The sequence below is a fragment of the Prionailurus viverrinus genome, chromosome A2 (assembly GCF_022837055.1).
Source record: "Prionailurus viverrinus isolate Anna chromosome A2, UM_Priviv_1.0, whole genome shotgun sequence".
In the NCBI taxonomy this organism is placed as follows: domain Eukaryota; kingdom Metazoa; phylum Chordata; class Mammalia; order Carnivora; family Felidae; genus Prionailurus; species Prionailurus viverrinus.
In genome coordinates, this window is record NC_062562.1 from 8,510,876 (window position 1) to 8,526,685 (window position 15,810).

Here is a 15,810-nt window from a genome sequence, read left to right on the forward strand (position 1 = left end):
ATGGATCCTGGTTCCAGACCCACCTGAGTTCAAATCTTGGATCTACCACTTTCGAGGTGGGTGAACTGGGCAAGGTGTTTAATCTCTTGGAGCCTTAGTTTCTTCATCTGCAAAGTTGGGGGTAATAATGATACTTCATTCAGAGGGTTGTAAGGATTAACTGAGCATATATGCAAGTACAGTATATCATGTTGTAAGTGCCTTCTAAGTTCTAATTTGTCAATGTTGCCATTGCTATTAACAACAGGTATTATGTTCATAAGGATACTGGGCTGTATATAGCTCTTTGAACTTAACTTGGGCGAGGGTCATCCTAGTCTTAGGGCACTGTCCCAGTAGAGTGGTCGAGATCCAACCTACCCTCTACTAGCTGTGGGACCCCTTGCAAGCAGCTGAACCTCTCTGAGCCTCAGGTTCATCTCTAAAAAAGGCTCGTGGAACTGAAATGTGGTAATGCACATAAAATTGTTACTACAGTGAGAGCACATAGTAAGTGCTTAATCATGGCAGCCCGCATCGTTACTATCTCTGTCACTATTATTATAAGACGGAGAAACTAGCTCCTACCGCTAGGACATGAGGCTGTTCCCGGTGGAACACTGGCTCAGCAAATACCATGACGACCAAATGCTTTGAACAATAAAAAAGAGCAACGCTCTCTCAATGCTAAAACTCCAAGTGATAAAAAGCACTTGTGCCACAGGAGGGACTCCTTCAGACACCAAGGGTGACTGACCCACTGGGGGAGAAATTAATGCAGGGGGACATTAAAACAAAACGCAGCTGGTATTTATGGGAGCTGTTTGTTAGCTGGTCTCGGGAGTGCTGATTGGGTCTTACTGTTGTTGTGTTTAGAATGCTGTTTTTATTTTCAGGCAACTCCGAACAGCAACATAGGAGGTGGGAGAAGGAGGAGAAAGTAAAAGAGTGGTAACATGCATTTGCTACATTAATCAAAAAGGAAAGACAGTGTGCGGTGTGTGAGTCTGGGTCAAGTCATTTTGACCCCTCTGGGCCCTAGTTTCTTCAGCTGTATAAGGAGAACCTAGGATTACTTTTTGGAGGCTCGCTTTCTGTCTCGCTGGGAAAGGGCCACAGGCTGGGCACTTGGGGGCAGAAGGAGGAAAAAGGCAGAGCTCTGATGGCAGAACCTCAGGAGTGACATTAATCATCTACACCACTCCCACTGCCCCCAAACTGGGGTTCTTGGCTCCTTGACCTGAACATACCTTCTGCTTCTGGAAGTTTCCTGATTTGCCACCATCTCGGTGTGACTTTGGGCAAATTACTTAGCCTCTTGGCGTCTTAACTCCCTTATGAGTGAAATAAAGGGTTTGGACCCGCCAGAGTTCATGGAGTCCCCAAATTCAGTGATGCTATGAAACCAAAGCCAATGTCCTTTCCTGATGGTCCCTGACCACTTGGGTATTTTTCTCAATTTTGATCCCCAGTGAAACTGCCCAAAGCCTGGGGCAGTTCATAGGACCTTCCAGAAAAGAACCCCCATCTTTACAGAGTCAAAAATGTCAGGGTTGGCAAGGACCCAGAGCTCATCTGTCCCATGCCTTATCTGATGTCAGAGTATCTGTCATAGATTCCTGGACTGTTTGACTATCAATGCCACGGTCCCCAGCTTCATAAACAGCTTAGTACATTTCCCAGAACCCTCTGATTCTCAGAAGTGTTCCCACTTGCCAGCCATTTATTTTGCTAAACATCTATGCCAGGTACAGTGCTAAGCCTGTGAACGTAAAAACAATTGTCTTCATCCCTACCCTGGTAAGTCTCTTTTGTTAACACACACCCTTGTATTACTTGACCTCCTAGATGTCTGTATATATTTGAGCATTACAGTAAAAGCTCTGTCATCTCAGAAATCTAGCCAAGCTTCTGAAATTTTCGTCTTACACAGTTTCAATTTAATGATTGGACCTTCAAATACAATAGAAGCACACTTCAAATGGGGGTTGACAAAATTACAAAGGTAGAATGTCTCCGGGGCCCTGAACTCCACAGAACAGACCAAACTCCACGGGGAAGATATCTTCTGCCAAACTACACAAGAAGAAGGCAAAAACCTTCTTAATCCATGAAAAATGAATGGTGTTTTAATGCTGCCGTCTACTTAGAAATGTGAGAAGACAATGAGTTAATCAGAAAGTGCTCATTAAAGCCACTGTTGTCCCAGCGTCAGATTAATGCACTCGGGTCCCCTCCCCCCTGGAATGGGGAACTAAGAGGATACTGCATTTGCCTGGTGTGGCATTGCAAAGAAAGCTGGGGCTGCGGGGTTTTTAGTCCCGGCTCTCTGTTCCATGCTTACAGCCCAACAGGAGACTAAACAGCCCCTTGGAATTTGAAGTAATGAAATTTGAGCTGCGTGCTTGATTTGCAAGAGACAGAACCACTAGACAATAAGAAAGGATGGCTGACTGCTGGAGAAGCAACAGAGAGACAAGCAAGAGAGGGAAAGGAAAGGTGTGAGAAAGGAACAGAATAGTGGCTCCTGGTGGTGTTAGGAGCAGGACCCCCGGGGAATCTAATGAAAACCACAGGCCAGAAAACTATACACGTACACATGATTTTTGCGTGCAATTTCAGAGGGCTCGTCGATCCCATTAGTTCCAACTACAGACTTCCATCCTTAGGGCCTATCCGTCCGAAGATGATCCGGATGAAGAATTTCTCCTCTAGAGTCTTAGCAGATGGCAAAAACTAGGGGGGAAAAAGGTCACCTTGTTGTCACAAAGACCCACACCCAAGTGGCTAACTACCTTATCAAACAGCCGCCTCTCAACTTAATGACCACTTACTGAGACGTACTAGGCGCTCAAGGGTATGTGAGCTTCTTTAGGTGTTCCAAGAACCATGTTATGAAGCACCAGGGATTTTTAAGGCTTTTTCCCTGCCAGCAAGGTCGAGCCAGCCCCTGCCAGCCAAAGTCAGCCCCCAGGGAAGCATAAATTGGCACAACCACTTTGCAGAGCCATTTGCCAATGCCTCGTGAAGCTGAGGACACACAGAGTCCACGACTCAGCAATTCCACTCCCAGGTATATGCCCTAAGAGAAATCCACTGGCGAGAATCAAGGGACAGCTTGGTTCAAAATAGCCCAAAGCTGGAAACACCCCAAATAGATAAATACATGGTAGGATATTCATACTGGAGAATACTATGCAGCAGTGAAAAGAGACGAATGAGACCTAGCCTTGTCAATCAGCTTAATCTCGTGTGGAGTGCAGAGGGAAGGCTGGGGAAGGACACATTTACGGAGAAATTTAAAACAGCGCAAAAACAGCGCTATATATATTTTCTTATGTGGTCACAACGTAGAACAGGTGCTACCTATGTCTCATATTCTTTTTTTTTTTTTTTAAAGCAGGCTTTATGCCCAGCACAGAGCCCAGAGGGGCTCAGACTCACAACCCTGAGATCAAGACCTGAGCTGAGATCGAGAGTTGGACGTTCAACCAACTGAGCCACCCAGGCGCCCCTATTTTTTATGTTCTTATTTATATGTGTATAAAAGGGCAAATACATATAGACGCAAAACTCAGAAAGTGCTTCTGGATGGGGAAGATAAAGTCACGAGGCCAGGGAAGAGAATGCAGGGGACTTACACAGCCCAGCCCCAGGGCCTTTGCATGTGCTATTCCCTGTGCCCAGCACTTTCCTCCTTCAGCCATCCTCAAGGCTCATTCACTCACCAGCTTCAGCTGTTCATTCAAATACTGCCCTCCCCATGAAGCCTTCCCCGGTTTCCGGCCCTCCTGCCCGTAACACATCCTATCCTTTCTCTGATTTATTTTTTCTCTGTAGCGCTCCCTGCCATCTAACACGCTAGATATTTCATTCATTCACTCGTTCATTCACTTAGTCTTCCTTCACCATTGGCCATCTGTTGCACACAAGGAGGGACTTTTATCTGTTTGTTCACTGCTGTGTCCCAGAGCCTGGTGCGTAACAGGTGCACAAAACATACTCATCGAATGATTATTTGCGTACATGAGTATCTGTGGTGTTATTCTCTACCTTTTGAATATCTGAATATTCGGGGTGCCTGGGTGGCGCAGTCGGTTAAGCGTCCGACTTCAGCCAGGTCACGATCTCGCGGTCCGTGAGTTCACGATCTCGCGAGATCTCGAGTGATCTCGCGTGAGTTCGAGCCCCGCGTCGGGCTTTGGGCTGATGGCTTGGAGCCTGGAGCCTGTTTCCGATTCTGTGTCTCCCTCTCTCTCTGCCCCTCCCCTGTTCATGCTCTGTCTCTCTCTCCCCCCAGAAAATAAATAAATGTTGAATATCTGAATATTCAACAACAACAACAACAAAGTCAGCTATTAGGATGGTGCACAGATGAAATTCCTAGTAAGCTATGAAAAAGGTGCCCCACGCCGTAACATCTCCCTGGACCCTGTCAAAGTCCCAAGCCACAGGACCGTGGGCACGGCCAACAGAGGCCCCTCAGTGAGCACTCAGGCCCACGAGGGCTAGCCCAGGTCCTCCTAACAGACCACTCACATCCGAACGCCTCTACTGAAACAGCCCAATATTACAAGGCTCCTTTTGGGAAAAGCAACATAGCTCGGAAACAACAAACGTGCTCAAAACCTGAATTGCAGGAGCCCAGCCATCACAGCATGGGAGCTCAGACCCGTGACATCTGCCAGGAGAGATGGGATCTGGAACAGCAGCAGAGCCCAGAGGAGGAATATTATCTTAGAAGAGAACCATGACCCCACAGATGAGAGCGATGACCCCACAGAGGAGAGGGGTGACCCCACCGAGAAGGGGGGTGACCCCACAGAGGAGAGGGGTGACCCCACAGAGGAGAGGGGTGACCCCACGGAGGAGAGGGGTGACCCCATAGGAGAGGGGTGACCCCACAGAGGAGAAGGGTGACCCCACAGAGGAGAGGGGTGACCCCACAGAGGAGAGGGGTGACCCCATAGGAGAGGGGTGACCCCACAGAGGAGAAGGGTGACCCCACAGAGAAGGGTGACCCCACAGAGGAGGGATGACCCCACCGAGAAGGGGGTGACCCCACAGAGGAGAGGGGTAACCCCACAGAGAAGAGGGGTGACCCCCCAGAGGAGAGGGGTGACCCCACAGAGGAGAGGGGTGACCCCACAGAGGAGAGGGGTGACCCCACGGAGGAGAGGGGTGACCCCATAGGAGAGGGGTGACCCCACAGAGGAGAAGGGTGACCCCACAGAGGAGAGGGGTGACCCCACAGAGAAGAGGGGTGACCCCACGGAGGAGAGGGGTGACCCCACAGAGAAGAAGGGTGACCCCATAGGAGAGGGGTGACCCCACAGAGGAGAAGGGTGACCCCACAGAGGAGAGGGGTGACCCCACAGAGGAGAAGGGTGACCCCATAGGAGAGGGGTGACCCCACAGAGGAGAAGGGTGACCCCACAGAGGAGAGGGGTGACCCCACAGAGAAGAGGGGTGACCCCACGGAGGAGAGGGGTGACCCCACAGAGAAGAAGGGTGACCCCATAGGAGAGGGGTGACCCCACAGAGGAGAAGGGTGACCCCACAGAGGAGAGGGGTGACCCCACAGAGAAGAGGGGTGACCCCACGGAGGAGAGGGGTGACCCCACAGAGAAGAAGGGTGACCCCATAGGAGAGGGGTGACCCCACAGAGGAGAAGGGTGACCCCACAGAGGAGAGGGGTGACCCCACAGAGAAGAGGGGTGACCCCACGGAGGAGAGGGGTGACCCCACAGAGAAGAAGGGTGACCCCATAGGAGAGGGGTGACCCCACAGAGGAGAAGGGTGACCCCACAGAGGAGGGATGACCCCACCGAGAAGGGGGTGACCCCACAGAGGAGAGTGATGACCCCACAGAGAAGAAGGGTGACCCCACAGAGAAGAAGGGTGACCCCACAGAGGAGAGGGGTGACCCCACAGAGGAGAAGGGTGACCCCACAGAGGAGAAGGGTGACCCCACAGAGGAGGGATGACCCCACAGAGAAGAGGGGTGACCCCACGGAGGAGAGTGATGACCCCACAGAGAAGAAGGGTGACCCCACAGAGGAGAGGGGTGACCCCACAGAGGAGAGGGGTGACCCCATAGGAGAGGGGTGACCCCACAGAGAAGGGGGGTGACCCCACAGAGGAGAGGGGTGACCCCACAGAGGAGAGGGGTGACCCCACGGAGGAGAGGGGTGACCCCACAGAGAAGAAGGGTGACCCCATAGGAGAGGGGTGACCCCACCGAGGAGAAGGGTGACCCCACAGAGGAGAGGGGTGACCCCACAGAGAAGAGGGGTGACCCCACGGAGGAGAGGGGTGACCCCACAGAGAAGAAGGGTGACCCCATAGGAGAGGGGTGACCCCACAGAGGAGAAGGGTGACCCCACAGAGGAGAGGGGTGACCCCACAGAGAAGAGGGGTGACCCCACGGAGGAGAGGGGTGACCCCACAGAGAAGAAGGGTGACCCCATAGGAGAGGGGTGACCCCACAGAGGAGAAGGGTGACCCCACAGAGGAGAAGGGTGACCCCACAGAGAAGAGGGGTGACCCCACAGAGGAGAGTGATGACCCCACAGAGAAGAAGGGTGACCCCACAGAGAAGAAGGGTGACCCCACAGAGGAGAGGGGTGACCCCACAGAGGAGAAGGGTGACCCCACAGAGGAGAAGGGTGACCCCACAGAGGAGGGATGACCCCACAGAGAAGAGGGGTGACCCCACGGAGGAGAGTGATGACCCCACAGAGAAGAAGGGTGACCCCACAGAGGAGAGGGGTGACCCCACAGAGGAGAGGGGTGACCCCATAGGAGAGGGGTGACCCCACAGAGAAGGGGGGTGACCCCACAGAGGAGAGGGGTGACCCCACAGAGGAGAGGGGTGACCCCACGGAGGAGAGGGGTGACCCCACAGAGAAGAAGGGTGACCCCATAGGAGAGGGGTGACCCCACCGAGGAGAAGGGTGACCCCACAGAGGAGAGGGGTGACCCCACAGAGAAGAGGGGTGACCCCACGGAGGAGAGGGGTGACCCCACAGAGAAGAAGGGTGACCCCATAGGAGAGGGGTGACCCCACAGAGGAGAAGGGTGACCCCACAGAGGAGAGGGGTGACCCCACAGAGAAGAGGGGTGACCCCACGGAGGAGAGGGGTGACCCCACAGAGAAGAAGGGTGACCCCATAGGAGAGGGGTGACCCCACAGAGGAGAAGGGTGACCCCACAGAGGAGAAGGGTGACCCCACAGAGAAGAGGGGTGACCCCACAGAGGAGAGTGATGACCCCACAGAGAAGAAGGGTGACCCCATAGGAGAGGGGTGACCCCACAGAGGAGAGGGGTGACCCCACAGAGGAGAGGGGTGACCCCATAGAGGAGAGGGGTGACCCCACAGAGGAGAAGGGTGACCCCACAGAGGAGGGGTGACCCCACCGAGAAGGGGGTGACCCCACAGAGGAGAAGGGTGACCCCACAGAGGAGAGGGGTAACCCCACAGAGGAGAGGGGTGGCTCCACAGAGAAGAGGGGTGACCCCACAGAGGAGAGGGGTGACTCCACAGAGGAGAGGGGTGACCCCATAGGAGAGGGGTGACCCCACAGAGGAGAAGGGTGACCCCACAGAGGAGAGGGGTAACCCCACAGAGGAGAGGGGTGGCTCCACAGAGAAGAAGGGTGACCCCACAGAGGAGAGGGGTGACCCCACAGAGGAGAGGGGTGACCCCATAGGAGAGGGGTGACCCCACAGAGGAGAAGGGTGACCCCACAGAGGAGAAGGGTGACCCCACAGAGGAGGGATGACCCCACCGAGAAGGGGGTGACCCCACAGAGGAGAGGGGTAACCCCACAGAGAAGAGGGGTGACCCCCCAGAGGAGAGGGGTGACCCCACAGAGGAGAGGGGTGACTCCACAGAGGAGAGGGGTGACCCCACAGAGAAGGGGGGTGGCCCCACAGAGGAGGATGATGACCCCACAGAGGAGAAGGGTGACCCCACAGAGGACAGCGGTGACCCCACAGAGGACAGTGGTGACCCCACAGAGGACAGCGGTGACCCCACAGAGGACAGCAGTGACCCCACAGAGGACAGCGGTGAATAGGGGTCTTGGAGGACAAGAGCCAGTCTCAGCTTGGAGGAGAGGACCGGGTGGGCCGACGGGCCAGAAATTCGCATGAAACAGCATTGCCTACGCTGGCATCTAATACAGGGCTCTTGGGTCCACGACACTGACTGGCTCCCCACCAAATCAGTCTCCCTTTCCTCCTAAGCGCAGTCTGATGTTTCCCAGCTTCCCCTGCAGTCATGTGTGTCCCGCGAATAAATTCTAGCCGAAAGAATACGAAAGGAAGAGGCAGGTGCCGGGCCCGTAAAACCTCCCGAGTACCCCTGTCCCTGCTTGTTTCTCGTCTGTGCCGTGACGCAGAGAAGCACAGAGTCCTTGGAAGATGTGGGCCAACAATGAGGAGCCTCAGCGTGGCCAGGGCCTGGGTTCCCTCAATCCCTGCTTGGAGGACAGAGCCCTGCCGACAGGGACCAACCACTTGGGGCCTTCAGTGAGAAATAAACGTCCGCCGTGTGGAAGACATTACCCAGTTTTTTGGGGTTTTTTTCTGTTGCTGTCGTAACAGGTCGTGTCGCCTCACAGACGGTCCTTGGAGGAAAGCGTATACACAGTCGCCTTTCAACCACGGTGCGCTATACGCAGGTCTGAAAACCCTTCGGAGGCAGTCACTGTACCTTACCTAGACTGGTTTTCTCCACAGTTCTACCACAAACCGTTGCCCCCAGAAGTCCTCCACAGACATTTACCGGCTGGAAATAAAGACCGCCTCGGAAGAAAGGCACCTCTAAGTGAGCCAGAAGGACCACGTGCGCGCAACTGCTAAAAACTCGAGTTCTGGTTCAAATTCCAGCTCCGCTAGCTAGGTGATCTTTGGCCAGTTCATATCTGCGCTTCGGCTCTCCCTGTGGTCACAGGGGAGTATTAAGATTTCCTGATTCATTGGGTCGTCGAGAAGATTGAATGAGAACGCACGTAAAGCTCTTTGGAAGCTGTCAGCTCCCCCTAAGCCCTAATTCTAACCGTGGCCGAAAGCATCCGCTGTCGCGGGCAGCCAGGCTCCAGAGGTGGATGTGAGAAGGCTCTAGACGCATATCGAAGAAGAACACGGGGACTCAGCCCTTCCTGAGCCCGGCCTGACACGCCAACCGTGATGGGTCCCAAGTCTTCTTAGTTCGAGATAATTCTAAGAGGCACAGCATCCGACACTTACCCTGTTAGCACCACCACGAAGTCCATCACATTCCAACCATTCCTTAAGTAAGAGCCTTTATGGAAGGCAAACCCGAGGGCGATGATTTTAATGCCGGCCTCGAAACAAAAAATTCCAATGAAGTATGGTTCTGTGTCATCCTGGAAGGGAGAGAAGGTCAAGGTCAAGGTCTTTGGCTGGGCAGAGGGTGGGCTGATCAGGGACCCCGCCCACCCGGAGACCTCTACCCGTTTTCCCTCCCCTCTCCTACCCCACCTCTGCACTCACTGTCCCCCAATGCATCCTGCTTGGAGTTGTCTTGCCTGAAGGCTCTTGCAAGGGAAGCCGAAGGATGGAGAAGGCACCGTCCTTCTGTCCCTTCGGCCAGCCTCACCTATCACTTGGCCAAACAGAATTGCTTGCTTGGACCTGTGTTGACGGCCACTGGTCACATGTGTTTATTTTTTTTGTATTATTTTTTTTAATGTTTATTTATTTTTGAGAAAGACAGGGACAGAGTGTGAGGTTGGGGGGGGGGGACGGTGGGAGGAGGAACAGAGAGAGAGGGAGACACAGAATCTGAAGGAGGCTCCAGGCTCTGAGCTGTCAGCACAGAGCCCGACGCGGGGCTCGAACTCACGAACCACGAGATCACGGCCTGAGCCGAAGTCGGACGCTTAACCGACTCAACCGCCCAGGCCTCCCTAACTTTTAATTAATTTAAATGAAATCACAAGACATTCAGCGTCTCAGCCACACTAGCCACGTTCTGGTGACTGCTATACTGGACAGTGCAGACCCAGAACACGTCCATCAGTGCAGAAAATTCTACAGGAAAGGACCGGTTTGGAATGTTTGTCACACGCATCACTCAACACCTTTAAGGTTGGACCCTGTACACCAACCTCACCCCCAAATCTGACATTCGTGATGGTTCTCAGCTGGTATGCACCAGCACAGCTGTTCAGGTTGTGAAAATATTGGAATAATACTTCTGCATTTGCTGGCAAATGGCCAGTGCCCTGGCCACCAGCCCCTCACTAAACCTCCTGCCAGTTCTGGCTTCCTGCTGATAGTCTATAACCTTTGAAATTAAGCTATAATCTCGGCTCCATCAGAGCCTCTACACAGATGTTTTCCAATTTGTTACGAAGTTTCTCAAGCTCCAATCACTTGAATTTTGCCTTCACGATTCTTTCCATATCTCCTTGCCAGGCTACTATTTGCTTCCTATTTTTCCAGTTGACTCTTTTGGCTTAGCTTCATCTTAAGCAAAACCAAGGGGCGCCTGGGTGGCGCAGTCGGTTGAGCGTCCGCCTTCAGCTCAGGTCACGATCTCGCGGTCCGTGAGTTCGAGCCCCGCGTCGGGCTCTGGGCTGATGGCTCGGAGCCTGGAGCCTGTTTCCGATTCTGTGTCTCCCTCTCTCTCTGCCCCTCCCCCGTTCATGCTCTGTCTCTCCCTGTCCCAAAAATAAATAAATAAAAAAAAAAAAACGTTGAAAAAAAAAATTAAGCAAAACCAAAAAAAAAAAAAAAAAAAAAGTCCTGAAATCATAGGTTTGCCGGGTTAGTGATATTTTTTAGAATACACATGATAATTCATACCTATTAAAATTTAGATGTCTTGAGACCCATCCATACTTTGTGGATTAGGAATGAGTGGATTCTTACATCCCCCTACCTACCCTTGAGTCATTACGGTGGTTCTGAAAAGGTGGCAGAAAGGAAAGAAGTCTCTTTCACTGCACTGTGACAATGCGAGGAGAGGAACCAGCGGGCTTGGAGATGGGTAAGGAGATCGAGAAGGATCTTGGTGCTAGTTTACAGCTCCGCAGAGTTACCAAATGAGTAACTTTTTTTTTTTTTTTTAACCCCCAGAGCTGGCATCCATGCTAGGAAGCACAGAGGACAGAAGAACAAAGCCAAATGACATCATATACAAACAACCAGGCTAACATCAGAATGCGGGACGTTCTTAGGGCAGCCAGACTAGTTTCTGCAATAAGTCAAGGGTAGGAGGGAAAAAAATAATGGCTTTAGATTAAAAGGCTTAAGCGATGTTACAAAATCCAGTCCCCGCTTGGATCTTGGTTTGAACAAACCAACTGCAAAATGCTATTTCTGAGACGATCGCGAAAATTCGATTCCTGACTGGTCTTAGATGATTCCAAGGAACCACTGCAAATCACGTTGGGTGTAAAAATGTCACTGTGGTAATGTAAGAAAATACCCATGTTTTTAGCAATGCAAGACTTCAATGAATTGACAAGCTGTCTGGGATTTGCCTTAAAATATTTTGGCCAGGAGAGGTGCCTGGGTGGCTCAGTCGATTAAGCGTGCAACTTCAGCTCAGGTCATGATCTCATGGTTTTTGAGTTTGAGCCCCACATGAGGCTCTGTGCTGACGGCTCGGAGCCTGGAGCCTGCTCCGGATTCTGGGTCTCCCTCTCTCTGCCCCTCCCCCACTTGTGCTCTGTCTCTCTCTGTCTCTCAAAAATAAATAAATGTTAAAAAAATAAAATATATATGTATGTATATATACATACATACACACACACACACACGTGTATATATATATATATATACGTACGTGTGCGTGTGTGTATATATATATATATTGCCCAGAAAAGACAAAACCGATGAAATAAAAGGGGACAGAGGACACGAATAAGGCAAAATCTTGACAACTGTGGATCTGGGTGATGGGTTCATGGAGGGGTTCATTGCACCGTTCTCTCCATTTCCACATACAGTCGATCTTTCTCACAAGAATTTTGTTTCTCATACGATGTTCCTGTGGCCAGCGTGGACATCCGTCACCCGCTGCCCTCCTGGCTGGCACCAGGTTTTTCAGGTCTGGGGGGTGAGGAGTGAAGGCATCTTGCTCCCCAGATTATCGGTGTTCACGAATTTAGGGGTCCCAGGTGGGAGGCTCACGATCCAGCTCCTGACTCCAAGTCCGAGAGCCCGCTCCGCCCTCTGCTCCCACGGCCACCGCAACTTGCCTCTCAAGCGAAAGAGAGACCCCCTCAAGACAGGGAGACATCACTCACCAGTCGTTCAGACATGGGGGTCTTGTCATCGTCAGGCAGGTGCTGCTCCAGGGCAAGGACAATGCAGTTTGCTATGATGGTGGCTAAAATCATATATTCAAAGGGAGTACGGAGGAATTAAGGAAAATCCTTCCAACTTGTTGAGGTGCACAGCAAAACTCGGCAGAGGGTCAGGGGGGTCCCCATACACCCCCTGCCCCCTCCCTCATTCTCAACACCCCCCCCCCACACACACACCAGCACAGAGCATTTGTTACACTCAATACACTCACACTGACGCATCATTATCACCCCAAGTCCAGAGCTCACGTCACGGTTCACTCTCGGCGCCCAGCATTCAGGAGGTCTGGACAAGTATACAATGAGACGTATCCACCGTGAGATGTCCTACGGAGTAGTTTCACTGCTCTAAAAACCCAGCAGGTAAGTTTGTGAGAAAAACGCAGACGTGATTCCTCTACCGCACCTCCAACATCCAACGAACAAATATTAATTCAGCACCCACTGGGTGCCAAGCCCTGTTCTGGGCAGTGGGGACACACCTTACAGCCAAACAGACAAAAATCTCTGCCCTTGGGGCACCTGAGTGGCTCAGTCAGTTAAGCATCGGATTCTTGACCTCGGCTCAGGTCATGATCTCATGGTTCATGGGATCGAGCCCTGTGTTGGGCTCTGTGCTGACAGCACGGAGCCTGCTTGGGGGTTTCTCTCTCCCTCCCTCTCTGCCACCTCCCCTGCTTGCATTGTCTCTCTCTCTCAAAATAAATAAATACACCCCCCCCAAAAAAATTACAGTAGTCAGGTCTGACACCGAAAGCGTGAGTTAACAAAAGAAAATACAGATAAACCAGACCTCATCAAAATTAAAAACTTTTGTGCATCAAAGGGCATTATCAAGAAAGTGAAAAGGCGATGCACAGAATGAGAGAAAATACTTGCAAATCATATCTCTGATAAGGGTCTGGTATCCAGAATATATAAAGAACAATCACAACTCAACAACAAAAAGACAAACAGTCCCATTAAATAATGGGCAAGTGGCCTGAATAGATATTTCTCCAAAGAAGATATTTAAATAGCCAATCAGCACACAAAAAGATACTCAATATCCTCAGCTGTTAGGGAACTGCCAATCTAAACGCAATGAAATACTGCTCCATAGCCACTAGAGAAAAACAAAACAAAACAAAACAAAACAGAACAGAAATCAGTAAGTGTTGGCAAGGATGTGCGAAACTGGAACTTCTGTGCATTGCTGTTGGGAACGTGGAGTGGTGCAGGCTTTTTAGAGACAACCGTTTGGTGGTTCCTCAAAAAATATATACAGAATTACCGTACGATCCAGCGATATATATCCTGGGGACACACCCCGGGGGATGGCAAACAGGGCAGCGAAAGGCACGCTCATGGCAGCAATACTCTCAAGGGCCAAGAGGTGGCAACAACCCCCACGTCCCTCGGTGGAGGAACGGGCGAACACAACGTGGTCTGTCCCCGCAGCGGGATATTACTCAGAAAATGAAAAATGAACTGGTAATACACGCCACAGTGTGGACGGACCTCAAAAACGTAAATGCGGTGTGAAAGAAGCCGGACAAGAGACCGCGCGGCGTATGATTTTGCACATGTAAAACGTCCAGAACAGGCAAATCGATGAGAGTCAGGAAGTAGACCGGTGGTTGCCAAGAGCTGGGGGAAGGGGTGGGGGAGTGACCGCTTATTGGTTTGGAACTAGACAGATCGTGTCCAAGAAACACTACGAACGTACTAAATGCCACTGAATTCGTCACTTAAAAATGGTTAATACGGTCATGTGAATTTCACCTCAATACAAAAAAAACACAAAACCAATATGGTGGTCAGGGCAGGCCTCTGAGAAGCCGACCTTTCAAGATCTGACAGAGGGAAGGGGTTGTCCACGCGGCTATTTCCGGAGGTACAAACTGTCCGGGCACAAACTCCTTCCTGCATCGCGGGGACGCTCCTCTGGGTTGACGAGGCCGCCAGAGTCCCGCTGGAGCGTCTGTACTTGGGGAGGGTCTGTCCTGCTCTGTTCACATTAAGGCCTGATCTGCTGATCAGGTGGTGAGCCGGGATGTCTCGTCTCCCTCCCCGCCTCATGCCAGACCCACAGAGGCACCCCTGACCAATCTCTGAGAAGGGGGTTACAAGCGGGTCACGTGTAAGGTAACGGACGTCGGTGGGGAAAGCCATAGGGTGTCGGCTACTCTGGAGCAGAGCTCCTCTACCTGCGGTTCACTGCAGGGCGATGAGTAGAGCCCTGGCCTCCACCCACCGGATGCCAGGAGCATCCCCCCCTCTCCAGCTATGACAACCAAAAATGATCTCCAGATAGTGCCAAGTGTCCCCCAGGAACACAGAAACCCACTGTTCTGCAGAAGGATCAAAGAGCAGGTGTTGGTGAGGTTGGTCACATGAAACCGCTGGGCTCCTCCCAGTTTTCTATGTCGGAAGCTTAACTTGCCTCGTTCCCTCTTTGGGCCCCGAAGTTAGGTCTGGCATTTGGGGAGCTCCATAAAACCAAGGGATCTTATAGGCTGGACTCACTTCCCAGGTGGGGAGAAGAAAGTCTGAAACAGACAACCCGAGAGCAAGAGTCTAAGCAAACCAGGAAAACCAGGCCTTCTTTGTCACCAGCCTCGGCCTTTGCCTCCAGCTCACAGCGGCTGAGCTGCGCTCCGTGCACACTCTGAAAAGCAAATCTGACACTCAGGGCAATTTGGGGAGCCAACAAAAGCCGGCCCTGCCGACGAGCGCCTCTGATTGGCTTCCTGCCTCCGAGCTGACAGTCATTAGGAGCACAGAGAACAAAGCTGGGCTGTGTTGCACAAATACTCCATTCTGCCTCACCCTGCAGCCCAGAAAATAAGAGACAATATTTGTATACAGAGAAGCAACGCCAAGCCCTTCCCTGGCCTCCCCTCGCTGAGGCTTCTGAAGCCATGATTTGAATCTGATGATTTCCCTTCCCTTCCCCGCCAACTAGCTCCTTGCCCGCTTCGGCACGGAGCTGCCGGCTCCCTCCTGGCGGGGAGGGGGGGAGGGGGTACGTGGCCTCCTGCCCCTTAACAGCTGGGATGTGACTTCCTTTCCATCAGACTTGAGCTGAGGTTCCAGGAAGAGTCCCAGAAGACTGGCAGCAAGCAGCATCCTTCTGGGCTGCGTTCTCAGGGTTTCAATTGCCCAGTGTCGCCTGGATTTCAGACCCGGGGCCCTCTGGGTATGGTGATGAAGCCTTAGTCAGCATGGGGGAGAAGAGGAGGAGGCTGCCCGCTCCTACCTTATTTCTGTTTCTTATTTCTCATCCAACGTGGCAGTACTGGGTATCAGGTGTTACCTCCTTCCCCCTCCAGGCACACACAGGCCCCGCCAACGTCCACAGACCTGCCCCAGAAGGGACCCCGCGACGCTGACCTTATACCCTCACCGGCTGCCTCCTTCAGGAATGCAAAGTCTCGGGCCCCTCGCTGACCTGCTGAGTCACAAGCTGCATTTTAGCAAGACCTTCGGCGGCGGGGGGGG

The 15,810-nt window shown here is 52.3% G+C and overlaps 1 protein-coding gene across 1 annotated transcript in view; it reads right to left on the minus strand.

Moving 5' to 3' along the window:
- Positions 1–15,810, minus strand: part of CACNA1A (calcium voltage-gated channel subunit alpha1 A) — a 273,407-nt gene that overhangs the window by 165,652 nt on the left and 91,945 nt on the right. The window contains 2 exon segments of the mRNA XM_047848785.1: positions 9,236–9,375; positions 12,268–12,373. Of these exon segments, the coding sequence (XP_047704741.1) occupies positions 9,236–9,375; positions 12,268–12,373 (246 nt within the window).